This window comes from Malaclemys terrapin, chromosome 2, assembly GCF_027887155.1.
Source record: "Malaclemys terrapin pileata isolate rMalTer1 chromosome 2, rMalTer1.hap1, whole genome shotgun sequence".
NCBI classification, from domain to species: domain Eukaryota; kingdom Metazoa; phylum Chordata; order Testudines; family Emydidae; genus Malaclemys; species Malaclemys terrapin.
Genome location: NC_071506.1, coordinates 58,386,285 through 58,401,114, shown reverse-complemented (window position 1 = coordinate 58,401,114; position 14,830 = coordinate 58,386,285). Strand labels below are relative to the sequence as shown.

The following is a 14,830-nucleotide window of genomic DNA, read 5'->3' as shown; positions in this document are numbered from 1 at the left end:
CTCGGTTCTCTCTCTAGTCCAAGGGTCCAGTATGGTCCCAATTCGCCTCTTGTTGGTTAGCCGGGGAGCAGTGGCTGCCCTAGCTGGGCCGCGGGGCTCTGTCCATCGGAGCAGCTTGCTTCGGGAGGGCACTAGAGGCTGGGTCTGCTTGTGGGCAATTCAAGGCAGATGGTGTTAAAGGACACGGTAGGGGACCCATCTCCTCCCCCCCCCCCAGCCCAGCACCATCTATTGGCCAGAGATCAGCTCATCTCTTTAGTGCCACTGGGGAGCAGCTCACTTTCACACATTATTGCTTCAATCTACCTGCCTGCCTGAGAAAGCCAGAGCCCGAGCGGGGGGGAGGGGGGGGAGAGAGAGAGACAGACAGTCTGTCATCTTCCCGAAAGAGCAGAACACACCTCCGCAGAGCCCAACTATTACAGAGATGGGTTCGCGGAAGGTTTAGAAGATGATGGGGCTGAGGGTTATTTACAAATTCTGCAGGGTGAAAGGCAAAAAGTAACAGACTGCCTCCCGGGCGGAATGATGTCAGGTCGTGCATGGCCAAGAGCCCTAAGAATACAAGTGGATAACAATAACGGACCCCCAGGCAGATCCATTTTCAGGTGAATTTTGTTTTGGTTTTTTATTTTTGTATCCATCCCGTGCAAAGCAGAAAGCCCACCCCCTCATGCTAAGACTAGAGTTTCCTCGGGATGACTGTAGCGCGCAGGAGACTCGCGCATTTTGGTTTTGCTCCCGGCAGCACTGTTCCGGGGAGAATTGTTCGGGTGCGTGTCGCTCTCCCCATGTAAGTCACAGCTTGTTATTTAGTATTAGGTTATTTCATACATAACGAATATGCAACGGCTCTTAACGGGGGAAACGACAGAGTCCCTGCCTCGAACGACCATCTACACCCCTAGCCCGTCTGTTAACCGCACTTGATGGTAGCTAGGGAAGGAAACTTACCTTTAAGTCCCATCAGGGAAGGGGCCGAACCCAGCAAAGGTAGCTAATGGGGACAGTCGGGAAAGCACAGAGCCCGGCCAGCCCCCCGCGCTGACAGACAGAGCCCAGTGCGAACTGAGCTTAGACCTGTCTTGTCTGGATCTAACCCGAGGGTCAATGTAACGCGGTTTCCCTCGCTAACCACACAACCCCGTTGGTAATTAACCCGAGGCTGGCTGGCTCCTCTTCCTTCGCGGGGAGCTGGCAGGGAGGGGAAACATTGCAATTGACAGGGACTTGACCCAGCGCCAGAAAACGGGCCGGGAACGAACAGCGGGGCGGGCTCTGGACCCGCTCCCTACAGGTGCAGCCCCCGGGCACTGGCTGGGGGCTGAAGGCTAGTGGCTTTTCTCCAGGCGCTGCTGCGGACTGAGCGATCCCGCCCAGGGGAACGTGGCTGGGTTTGGTCTAAAGCCGCCTGGCGGGGGTGGGTCACGTTGGCCCGCTTCGATCGCCCCCTCGGCGCCAGGCCAGGCCCAGCGGGGAAGGCGGCGGCTGCAGAGGCGTTTTCCCCTCGCGCACTTTGTTGGGTCCCGCTGAGCCCGGGCAGCTCAGTGGCAGGACATCACCGCCGCTTGCAGCCGCCTTAGGGCCCCGTCCCAAGCAGGGCGCATGGCCCGGGAACTTGCCCCCTGGGGCTGCTCAAGCCGAGATGGGCGCGGCCCGAAGTCCCGCTCCAGTCCGGATTCGCACCCGGCCAGCACTTGCCACAAAAGCTGGTGTGTGCCGGTGCTCCTCCGGCGGGACAGCTCTTTGCCCGTTGTCATTCAGCGCTGATGTCAAGGGCAGGGGCCTGCGGGGTAGGAGGCTGCGGAGAAGAAGAGGATAGCATTTAAGGCCAGGCTGTAAGGGGGTGATGGTTTTCTTATTCTCTCTCACTAACTGTACACAGAGCAGGAGCGGGATCTCAGAAAGGCTCCTGCCAGGAGAGAGATCTGCCTCAGGCATCAATACACCCCTCGGGCCATAGCCCTGCTTCTCTAGGGAGATCCCGATGGGGATTTACACCTATACATTCCTTAGGCAGCTTTAGCTAGGGCCGTGGCTAACAGCTTCCCCATTATATAATGGACGCACATGTTACATTGATGTAGAACATGAAAAGCAAAAATCTGTAGCTACTGCTGCTGAAGAAAAAATCAGCAACCCTGAAGTTAAGGCAGAGGAAATCAATTCCTAAGTAACACAAACACTAAAAATACTCAAAAAGAAGAACAGGAGTACTTGTGACACCTTAGAGACTAACAAATTTATTAGAGATATCTCCTCATTATATGTTCCATTCTATATGCATCCGAAGAAGTGGGCTGTAGTCCACGAAAGCTTATGCTCTAATAAATTTGTTAGTCTCTAAGGTGCCACAAGTACTCCTGTTCTTCTTTTTGCGGATACAGACTAACACAGCTGTTACTCTGAAACTAAAAATACTAGAAATCCAGAGTTAAAGATCTTGTACAATCTTTATAAATCACCACCTCTTTCATCAAGAGCATTTCCATCACACCTAATCAAAACAGCCTTAGTTCTGACTCCAAGAAATGTAAATTCAGCTTTCCATCCTCTATCATTCAATAGTTTGTAGGCTTAGAGCACAGTTAGGCCATTTCTGAAGATTTCTACATTCTCAACGGTTATACTCTTTCAACATTTGGTGTTGATATATATACGTGTTCGCAGAGCAAGGTAGAATTTTACCAGAGGAGTGAGGGATTTATCAGAATCACAATATATGCCTGTTACTACACAAAAATAATTGCTGAAACAGCAAGAAACATGGTCTTCATAACAACAAGTCTGATTTCCGCCTGCTTCATGAACTTTAAAATCTGAAACAGAAAGTTATATTTCCATCTATGGTCTAGACAGTATTTGGTCCTGCCATGCGGGCAGGGGACTGGACTCGATGACCTCTCGAGGTCCCTTCTAGTCCTAGAATCTATGAATCTATGAATCTACATAACCACAAAATACTGCATTAATCAGGAATAGGCACCATTTTAGAATAGTAGGGGAACAATATATCTGACATGGAAACTTCCTAATCAGATCTTAAAGTACAATATTATGAGAAATAGCAAACTATATATCCGTGGTTAGTGCTATTACTGAAAAAGTGCTTACTTTCTCATTTTTACTATATAATTATAAAATACATCAGTTGGAATATAAATATTGTACTTACATTTCAGTGTATAGTCTATAGAGCAGTATAAATAAGTCATCGTCTGTATGAAATTTTAATTTGTACCGACTTCGCTAGGGCTTTTTATGTAGCTTGTTGTAAAACTAGACCTATCTAGATGAGTTGATGTATCCCCAGAAGACCTCTGAGTACCCCCAGGGGTACACATACTCCTAATTGAGAACCACTGATCTGGACCATCAGAAAGATCTGGACAGGCCTAGTTAGGGTCCAGTTTCACCCCATGTTAGGACTTGTCTACACATAGCGGGGAACAAAAACTATCTACATTGCTTTAGAAACTGGGATTGTTCAAGCAGTTACAACCCCCTTGTGTGGGGTGACCATATTTCCCAAAGGGAAAATAGGACACCACACAGGGCTGGCCCAAGGCCCCTCCCTCCCCACATGAGGCTGGGGTTGCTGAAATCATTTCAACTACCATGGTATGCATATGATGTGGTTTCCTTTTAGAATAGACTAGGGGTGGGGAAGTTAATGCCTCATTTAGCAGGAGTCCTGCCCAGTGCTATGCTAATAACAAAGCATTGTTATTGGGCAAGAAAACAAGGTGCTGCCCAAGCCGGGATGTCTAGACTGGCCTTGGAGGGACGTTAGCCCGGCCCCCAGCAAGAGCCACTTTCACAGTTTCTCTTATTCACAAATCAAAGTGATCAGTTACCATGGCCTTGATTTGCTCAGCAATTGATCAGTGACGGTGTGCATCCAGATTCCAACAACCCAAGTTGCTCTTAGCCATAATACAGGGATCAAGACCATTACAGGTAGGCACTGCACATACCAAGTTCTGTCAGTGCCCATTTTGGAGGAGATAACGATTCATTTCCAGGGGAATCAACTGATACACACCACGTGACCAAAGTGAGGCCTGAGTCAGAGTTAATGCTATCAAATTATCATTGGTAAGGCTACGATTTAGTCATAGAGGTCATGGCAGTCACGGATTCCGTGGCTCTACCGGACCTCCATGACTTCTACGGCTTTGGGCTGGCTGGAACCAGGACCCTGCAGCCCCAGCCCGACGGCCTCCCAGGCTTGGCGGGGGCTGCAGCAGGGGCCATGCACCCCTCTCACGGCTTCCCAGGGCCATGTTGGCGGCTGCAGTCAAGGCCATGCTCCTGTGCTGCAGCTGCAGCCAGCTCCAGAGCGGAGGCTGTGTGCAGGGCCAGCGCTTCCATTTAGGCGACATAGGCGGTTGCCTAGGGCGCCAGGATTTGGGGGGGGAGGCATTTTGCTGCCTTTGGCGGCAAGTTGGCGGCAGGGGGGGTCCTTCTGCGCTCCGGGTCTTCGGCGGCAATTCTGCGGCGGGTCCTTCACTCGCTCCGGGACCCACCGCCAAAGTGCCCCAAAGACCGGAGCGCGGAAGGACCCCCCCCGCCACAGAATTGACGACGACGACCGGGAGCAAGGAAGGACCTCCGCCTAGGGTGCCAAAAACCCTGGCGCTGCTCCTGGTTGTGTGCCCTCCATGGCTGTGCCCCCATTGTGGCCGCTGGAGCCAGGGCTGTTCCCCAGCCATGGCAGAGGGCTTGGCCTGTGAGTCCCCCCGCTCCCCACATGAGATACCATTCCTCCCCCAACCTAGCCCTGCCCCCTCATCCCCCGGTTATTTTTAGTAAAGTCACTGACAGGTCACTGGCTCTGTGAATGTTTGTTTATTGCTCATGACCTGTCCATGACTTTTACTAAAAATAACAGAGATAAAATCTTAGCCTTCATCATTGGTCCCCAGTGCTCAGGTATTGCAACACAAACAGAGGGCTTGGCTACAAGGGAACACTAAGACCATGTCTACATTATGGGCACTAGTACAGAGGCACAGTTATGGCACTGCAGCTATAGCACCATAGTGTAGACGTTTCCTACAAGGGAAGGGTTTTTCCATCACTGTAGGCAATCTCTCTCTCCGAGTGGTGGCAGCCAGATAAACAGAAGAATTCTTCTGTTGACTAGCCGCATCAACACCCGAGGTTAGGTTGGTTTAACTATGGCATTCAGACGTGAATTTTTCACACCTCTGAGTGCCATACTTATATTGGCCTAACTTTTAAGTGTAGACCAGGCCTCAGGACAGTCGTGAATGGAAAGTGCCTCAGTTAAAGTGCATTAAACCCCTGTGTGGACACGATCATTCAGAAGTTAAGTGACCTTGGTTCGTTTTATCATCGTTCATGTGAATTAGACTGTCCACCCTGAGCTTTAATGTACTTTATAATTATATTTATTTGTACTATCGTAGCACTTTGGAGCCTCAGCCCTGGACCAGGACCCCATTGTTTTAGGTGCTGTACAAACACAGAATAAGAAACAGCCCAGGGGCAAAAGGGCTTGAAATTTAAGTTTTAACTAATACACTTCAAATTCACACCTTTAGTTAATTCGGCTTCCTTAATTTTCCAAGAAGTAGTAATGACATCCACAGTTCAGAGGGCTTGGCAGTACAGGGCTTTTCCTCTAAGCAGGCTTGCAGCCATATCACGTTCCTTCAGTATAACAGTTTGGGGCCATTATTCAGAATTTTCATTATTATTCACAACATAAAAAAATTATAACTTCCTATAGAAACCAGGAGAGCAGAACTGACTAATGATTTCCTTGGAGCCACATGAAGGCATTCACAGAAGGTCGATAGGTATTCAGAGTACTGAGGCCTTTACACAGGCAGTGGTTTGTGTCTACAGTAAACATATTCAGACAGTTTAAAAAACCAACAACTCATCTCTGAAGAGACTAGAATGCCTATTACGTAAGTGTGTACTTAGGTTATTGCTTTAAAAGGGGCTCTGTGCACAGTAACATTCCTTCTGGTATTATTCATTCAATGCCTCCATTTACTAGGTGCCACTGGCTTCCTCGCAAATGCTGATATAAGCAGGATTTGAGGCAAATCACCACCTTCCAGGGGATGCTCAGTCTCTTTCCAGAGAAGTCATTGGGAATTTTCCCGCTGAATTAAATGGAAACAGAATAGGGCCCTTAGACTCTGCTCCTGACAATACTTAAGCATGGGAGTAGATTTTATTTGTGTGTGTCTCCACTGTGTTCAGTTAGGCTACTTTGTGAGTAAAGTAGGCACATACTTAGCCTGGGACCCTAGACTATGTGCTGTTTGGTGCAGGAACTCATCTAAGGGCTCCCAGGGTCTTACAGCATTTGCTCATCAGAGCCCCATAGACTGAAGGTTACATTGTACAGTGTAATGTAGACTTATAGCACTACAAACATTACGTGAATTCAAAATAATGCCAGTAACAGTACACAGTATCCAGTTATAAAAGTTAAATATCTAAATAATTTGATTTTAAAATATTTGCCCAGTTGTGTTTTTTTTAATTAAGCCAGGTTTTTATGTGCAAGTTCAAACATGCACCTCAGATTAGTATTTTTATAACACCTAAATTGGTCTGCAAATATTTTCGTATAAGCAATTAGAAAGCTTTTTCTTTTTAACTTTTGAGAGTTTGTCTCATGGGACCCAATCATACAAATTTTACTTGAGTAGTTTCTCTTTGTTCGAGTCACCTCATTGATTTCAGAGGACTAGAGCTGGTCAAAATTTTTCAATTAATTTTTTGTAGGAAAAAAATTGGCCTTTTTAGGAAGAAAAATGTTTCATAAATTACTTTAAATTAAAAAAAAAAGTATGACTCTTTTTATTGAAAATGTTATCAGCACTATTTCTGAAATGGCTACTGAAATAGGTCCTTTACCAAAAACATTTTTTGCCTCTAGTGTGCAGATGAAGGACAGTCCAGACACAAGTTGTAGCTAATGTAGACCATTTTATTCAGAATGTTGTTCATAAAACATACACCCAGCTCAGTGACACACACATTCCTTTGGCTCTTGCCTTTGGGTGGAGCTGGCTTCACAAGAATGATCATCACCCACCCACAACAGATACCCAACTATCCACTCCTGCCTTCTAGACTCCCTTCTTTTTGGGCTGCTTCCCTCTCTGTCCAGCAGGGAGCATATCGGGAATAATGCTACTTTGCACTTCTATACCACCTGCCATGTAGGAATCTCAGGCCTGTTCTACACTTAAAAATTAGATCAGCCTAGCTACATCACTCAAGGCTGTGAAAAATGTTGCACCAAGCACTGTAGTAGATTGTCTAAACTGTTGGTACAGACCACGGCTAGGTTGATGGAAGAATTCTTTCACCTATCTAGCTAAATTAACTGCTTTGATGGAAAAGCCCATTCCATTGATGTAGGAAGTGTCTACAGTACAGCGCGATGGTGGCATAGCTGCAGCACTGTAGCGGTGGCTCTGTAGCGTAGACATGGCCTCAGAGCACTTTACAAACATCAGTGAATTAAGTCTCCCAGTATCTCATAAGGCAGGGAAATAAATATTGTTATTCCCATTTTATAGGTGGGGAAACTGAGACAGAGGGTTTGTGACTACAGCACACACGACAGTTGTGACAGAGTTCAGAATACAATCCAGACCTTTCTCCCCATTGTGCTTTGGCCACAAGACCATTCCTCCATTTGGGCAAAGGGTGTAGCTTAGACGAGAAGCAGTTACCCTTAATGAACTAGAAGCAAATAGTCACAGCGGTAATGCATTGTATGCGGAATTGCTTTAGGAGTCCAGCTCATTGCAGCCTCTAGGGACGTTTCTACGATAACTGGGATCTGTGATAAATAACTTGCTACAGCTTTAATCATAACCTGTTAGGGCAGATTAGAAACCAGAGTGTTTGGTGTCATGCAGATGTTTCTTTAGAATCTTTTTAAATTTTGCCTGGAAGTAATAAAACCAACCATTCTTATAAAACACTAGTTTGGTTCAGAGACAAGAGGCAGGATTTAGGTGGTCATTTGTAGCATCCTTTTCAATGCTAAATGAATACATCTTTAGAAAGTCAGACTACTTGTAGAGCCAGGTGTTAATCGGTATGAGTAAGAGTGGCAGAATCTGAATAGGATGGAAAGTCTGATCTGTGAGACTTGATCTGCAGTTTACACTGTAAGAATCAAAGCTGTATGCGTCCGAAGAAGTGGGCTGTAGTCCACGAAAGCTTATGCTCTAATAAATTTGTTAGTCTCTAAGGTGCCACAAGTACTCCTGTTCTTTTTGCGGATACAGACTAACACGGCTGCTACTCTGAAAGCTGAGAGGGTATATTTTCCACATTGCATTTAGGTTTCAATCATTCCCATGCATATGATGTGTACATAAGAATATGCCTATTCGTCTCATGAATTCTTGTTTAATGCTTTGTTTGCAAAGGGGACAAAAAAGTCATTCGCTCCTTTATCAGATTTTGTACATTGTAAATTGGTGGAAGGCAGTTGCTGAGACTTCTCAATTTTCAAAGCTAATACTATTGTCCAGAAATCTGAGTTCCTTCTAGAATGAATGCACTAACTGAATAATGAATCATGTTTTTCTCCAAAATCATGTTCAAACGGGGGGAGGGTCAATTCTTCTATTGATACACATTAAGTCAACGTGTATTTCTCCCTCCTAAATCCTCTTCAGAAATAACACTCCGCATCCTGTGATTCCTTGATGTGTAGATATTTGGCATAGCTCCTTCTAAAACTGCTATAAAATGACACAGCCAACATAATTGTTTTCTTTTAGAGGATCATAGCAGAACAGTTTCAGCTAAGACAAGAATATTGCAAGGTGTGTCTTGTTCAAAACAAGGACTTCAACATGAATAGTGAAAGGATGTCATTGCTTATTCATATATTAAGTACTCTTTGAGCTTTCTACAGTCATGTTTTAGTTTAATAAAAATAAGCACTTTTCCTCACTTCTTTCCTAGAAAAAGTTGATAGAACATCTTGACAGTCCAGAACTCTGACATTTGTTTTTTAGCCTAGACAACAGAGACCTCCAATAATCTGTATCTACAGAATGTCTTAGTTTGCGTATTTGGTAAAGCATGGGGAATGGTAGTTCAGCGCCTTGCCAGTATGCCTAGGGTAATCAGATGTCCCGATAAAATCGGGACTGTCCTGATATTTAGTTATTTGTCCCGTGTCCCGACTGATGTACAGTCAGGACGCCATTTGTCCCGATATTTTGGCTCAGGGCTGGAGGAGTACCTTGGCAAGCACTCACCTGGGGTCCCAGCAGTGCTTATTTGGGGCGGCTCCCAGGAAACGGCAGGCTGCAGGACCCTGCTGCCCCTACGCACAGGGGTGGCCGGGGTGGGTGGGTGGGTGTCTCTGCGTGCTGCACCTACCACAAGCGCTGGCTCCATCGTGGCCAATGGGAGCTGCAGGCGCGGACAGGGCACAGACCCCCCCAGCTACCCCTGACCCTGGGGTGCTGCGTGCTACTCACGCCCCCAAGTAAATCCCGCCCCCACAGCTTCCAGCCAATGGCAGCTGGAGTCAGTGCTTGTGGCAGGCGCAGCACGAGGAGTGGAAACCCCGCTGGCCGCCGCTGACCTTAGGAGCCAGACGAACCTGCCAGATGCTTCCCAGTGGGTGGGAACCATCCCCCAGGTAAGCGGCGGGGCTGCGGCTGGGGCCGTGCCCATGGCTGGGCTGCGGGTGGGAGCCATGTGCTCGTGGCGGGGGTTGGGGGCCTGCGCCCCCAACCCGCGGCTTGCAGCAGGGCTGGAGTGTGGGCTGTGGACCCCTGACCCGTGGTGGGGATGCAGCCGGAACTGGGGCCCTGCGCCCCCGACGGGGCTGCGGCAGGAGCCGTGGCCCCGCACCCCTGACCCGTGGCTTCCTCAGGCTTTGTATCCCCCTTCCCCCATGGCTCCAGTGAGGTGTGAGGGGGGTGAGTGAGCCTGTAGCTGCCCCCCAAGTGTCACAATATTTTGTTCTTGTCATCTGGTCACCCTAAGTATGTCTTACCCCTTCCTGGAAGGCCCTTCTATTGGTTAAAATTACATGCCATTCATCCTTGACCTCTGTTGAAACTGCCAAAAAGGGTGCCCAGTTACTGCCAACAGTGATGTGAAGAAATGTCGATAAAGAACTCATCTCAAATAGGCCACTTAAAAGCAACGATTTTCAGTCAAGCCCAACCTCGGCAGGATTCAAAACATTTTTCTAGGAAAGGATTTGAATCCCATTGTCAAGTATGAGCCATCTAGTCCCCTGGCCCACTACTTTGAAAATTTAAAAAGAAGATTCTTAGACTGAAAAAAGCCACCATTGTCCTTTTAAAAATTACAGATTGATCGATCCTCTTGTGTCATTTCAAATTCAACACACAGATTTGAGTAAATGAAGACACAACAGAAACACGTTGAAATCTCTAAAGCCATGTAAAACCCGAAGGCATTAAAATTTATTAAATGATGCAATAACAACAGAATTCTTTATTTACAATAGCATTATTTAACATCAAATAAGCAAATAGCATCAGCAAAGCAATATTAACTTGCATAAATGTATTTAAAATTTCTCTGAATATATCTACCTTTGCATAAACTGCTCACACTAGAAATACAAACATCAATGCAGGTGAACAAGGTGATGTTCAGAGTCAACTCCGCTTTGAAAATAAATCACAACCTGAAACACTGTAAGCTTTCTCCTGAAGAACCATAGTTTATATATTGCTTAATTTTACCCTTGTATAATCTTTTCATATACACACATCTCAGATGCAACTTGATGAGGAACTGTACAAATAAAACCCACAACTGACAAAAAGGGGAAAAAAATTAAATGACAGTAAATGTTTGAAGAAATGTGTCCATCTCTATTCAGCAACATAAAGGTAAGTGATGATACACTTATTCCAAAATTGTACACAATTCACTATACAAATATAATACATCAGACAGCTAGGTAGGAATATACAAGACTTAAAAACCGATCTAAGGCATTATGCTAGATTTTAGCATTTTGAGGTTCTTGCACATAGCTTTACCTGTAGTAAGAAACTGAAAAGATTTTGTTTTAGTCTACAAAGAAACACCAGGGAGAAAATTCTAATTAAAATCAAAGCCACTACAGTAATTTTCTTTTGTGCAGAGAATACTTTTGCTCTTCGGCAGCATACTACCATACAAATACTAGAAAACTTGAAATTCACACCAACAATTAATGGCTTAAGTTGCATTTCAAAACTGATTGTGTATCTTTGGGTTTTGCAAGTGGAGCTGTGCCACCCATTTCATGTGTTAAGCCCATATGAACTCCATTTTAAAACATATATTAAAAAATGCATTATATAAACTGCAAAAACATTGCTTTCAATTAATACAGGCCAAAAGGGATATTGGTATGGGACGAAATTTTAAACTTTGAGTACAAATTAATTCATTGTAGCAAAACAGCTCACTTCACTTTTTAAACTTACCACATTACATGAACACTTAAATGGGTCATATGACCAAGTTTATGTATGTATACTTTTCACATTATGTGCCTTTCACATTTAGTAATATAAGTAGAACACTGATTATTTGTTCTGTTTAACAAAATCCAAGCACTTTCTCCAACAAATTTACTGTGTACAGAATGAGAAATACTGATAATGAAGGGAATTGATTTGGCTATTTATTTTTGTGTTTCTACAGTGATCAATATGATCTGAAGATTCCTTCACTCGCTTTTCTTTTTTAATTAGCTAGTCAAAAACTCAAAACACCAGAACCTAATTCTGAGCCAAAGTAGTAGGTATAATCTCCTTCCTTTTAAAATGGCAATGGGCGATGAAGTATCATAATTACAAATCGAATAGAAAGGTTTGCAGATCTGTCATGAATAGGGACAAATTTAAACTACTCATTTTGTCCACCGTGAAAAAGATTAATCTATTGAAAGAAGTTAGGGTCAAGTATTGAAAAGGAATACAATACAAACAAAATTAGTTTAAAACCCATTTACATTTTGTGTTGTGTGAAGTTAAAGTCCCTCTAATTTACACAATTCTTATATAAATAAATTTAAATCAGGTATATAATGTATGTTTAATAAAAATGTCATCATATCAACGAGACTATGGAGCTCAGGCTGACAGCTACTTTAAAGTTTTCCACCAGAGCTAAACACGATGGCTCAGTTGACTAAATATTTCCTTTTAGAATTTGACATACAAAATGGTGACTGCAGAAAAGTGCTGTTTCCCTGTGTGTTATGAGTCCCTCTGAGTGGGAAACAAATGGATTAGCAGATTTCCTTGATTTTCGGGAAAATCCTTCCATGGGAAACAACTCTTTTAAATCACCTTTAACATATTTTCATCGGCTGTGTATAGAGATCAACGGATACTTTGTACATTTTAACCCCCACCATAAATAAACAATCAAATTACAGGGAAAGAAACCTTCCACTCCCAAAAGGCATGACTGATGAGATATTATAAAATGCATTGCATTTTAAAGGACATCAAAAAATTTGAGTTCAGATAAGAAAGTGTGTGGATTGGGGGTTAGAGGAGAGAAATAGGAGGTCAAAAACATCATCAATTTCTTGGTATTTCAAGTCCTCAGAAACTGATGCCAGTTTAGTAAAAGATTATTCCAACCACAGTGGGCAAGAAAAAAAGCCACCTTAACAGTGGCTTGTTTAGTAACAGTTTCTCTAAGATTCATTAAGAAAGAATATAAACATACAAAAAATCAAGAATTGGTTCCTACAGTGGCTGCATATAATATAGATTAGATAAATGACTTTATGAGCAGAATCACAAGTTGAAAAGTCTCAAGCCTACAAATTAGGTCTAATCAAGGCATTGTGATCCTTTACAAAACACTTTTTCAGGAGACACACACGGCTATGAAGATATCTAATTTAATACTGAAGTACCTCATTTGGAATCAACTCCACAACATGTATACCTCACAAAAAAATTATACAATTAAAACAGTTAAGTTCTCAACTTAAATTATTGCTTGTTTACATATAAAGTGGATTTTATGTACCTTACGAAACTTCCTCATAGTCCACACTGCTTTAAAAGAATTAAAAACGCATGATGGTAAATCTGTAGTGATATCTGCCATAAGTTTTAAACAAATCATTATTTTCCCACCTAAGGGATGGGGAATGGAAATTAACACATTTTAAAGCAGGTGCCTTTAGCTCTTTTTGATATTATGCCCCAATTCTGCCACTACCATCACCAATAAATGCTTTCTCATTGGAATTCATTGTTCAACAACTGGTTACGTACAGCCTAAACTGCAGGTAACACACCTGGGAAATGAAGGGCTTACCTGTTCTTTTATCCTATTAGAAGAGGAGGAGGAGGAGGAGGAAAAGAGGGCCAGGAGAGGCAGGCAGGAATTTAATTCCATAAAAAGGTAATGCATTTATATTTTTGGATTCATGATTTGCACTATAATTTTTTTTTTTTTTTTTAAAACAACCACCAAAAAAGCCCCTAACGAAACAGCCCTCTCACAGGATGTTTTTAGCCAGTTTTATAACTTTAAACCCATTCAAAATTGATCTGTATAGTTTTCTACAAGGTCCAGCTTTTCTATCTTTTCCTAAATCAAACCAATTGATTAGCTGTTTATTCCCCATACATTGCCCACACCCTCACTAGCGTCCAACCCACTAACGACCCCAAAATGCAGGCCTTAGTTCAAAACACTGATTTGCAGATGGAATTGAATCCGTTGCACCAGACTGAGTAGCCAGGGAAAACAAAAAGCAAGAAACCAAGGTCTAGAACTAAACAGGAACAGAACAAGAGCATGGTTGTTTTTCCTTAAATACATACATTTAAATACATTCAATCTGACATGGTTTATGAAAATTGCCTGTCAACATTTACTTCGCAGGAGAGATCTAAGTTGCACTAAGGTGAATGCAGTGAACAGACTGAGCAACTGTCTGTACGCTAGCTTCAGACTGTCAGAGAAGAGGCTGCTCTTCCAGCAACAACTGTTTTGACTCCACTCTGGAAGGCAGAGCTGAATCCTGTCTGCAGCGTTTAGCTGAGCTCGCTCCAGTGGAACTGGCTGGCAGGTCAGTTGGGTCAAAACCAATAGATGCAAGTCTTCAAACTGGTAAGTGTTTTGGGCTGGTGAGCCCAGGCAGCTGAAGAAAGGAGCAACCAGCAACCGTCAAGGTCAGCAATATTTCTGAAAAAATAGGAAAAGGAAACAGACATCAATGAATTATCTCCAAGTGCTTCGTGGATAGTGAGAAGACCGTCAAGAATACTAGGCATTGTACACATATGATGCATTTAAAAATACCAACCACCTATACAGAACTCAGTCAAAATATACAAACTACAAGCTAGGTTCAAACATCATTGAAGGGACCAAATTTTTAAAACTGTTGAATGAGTGTTTATGTTTGCAATTATCTGTCTTGTGGCTTTAAGGCCCCACTTTAGCCCCTAAGCAGGCATGTTATGTTAAACACTATTGGAACCAATGGGAGTTTTCACAGGCTTAAAGTTATGCAAAGGCTTAAGAGCTTTGCAGGACTGTGGCTAAATCTCTGTTTATGCGCGCGTGGACACACGCACACACACACACAAAGACAGATAGAAAATTAGGTGGCTAGCTTTGAAAAATCTGTCCCTACAGATCTGATTTAAGTTGACAAGGCAAGGCATTTCATGTGTGTGTGTTGATACTGAATGGTCTTTGATCTTTCAGGCATGTGCAGGCAGAACTGCCAGTGAAGTCAATGGGAGTTTGCCTGCACAAGAACTACAAGTTAGACCACATC

The 14,830-nt window shown here is 43.7% G+C and overlaps 1 protein-coding gene across 3 annotated transcripts in view; it reads right to left on the bottom strand.

The window, feature by feature from the left end:
• Nucleotides 1-10,444: 10,444 nt before the first annotated feature.
• Nucleotides 10,445-14,830, bottom strand: part of NCOA2 (nuclear receptor coactivator 2) — a 262,494-nt gene continuing 258,108 nt past the window's right edge. For all 3 annotated transcript variants that reach the window (XM_054017501.1, XM_054017500.1, XM_054017499.1), the window contains one exon: nt 10,445-14,229. In XM_054017501.1, the coding sequence (XP_053873476.1) occupies nt 14,218-14,229 (12 nt within the window). In that variant the 3' untranslated portion in view covers nt 10,445-14,217. The remainder of the gene's footprint in view (nt 14,230-14,830) is intronic.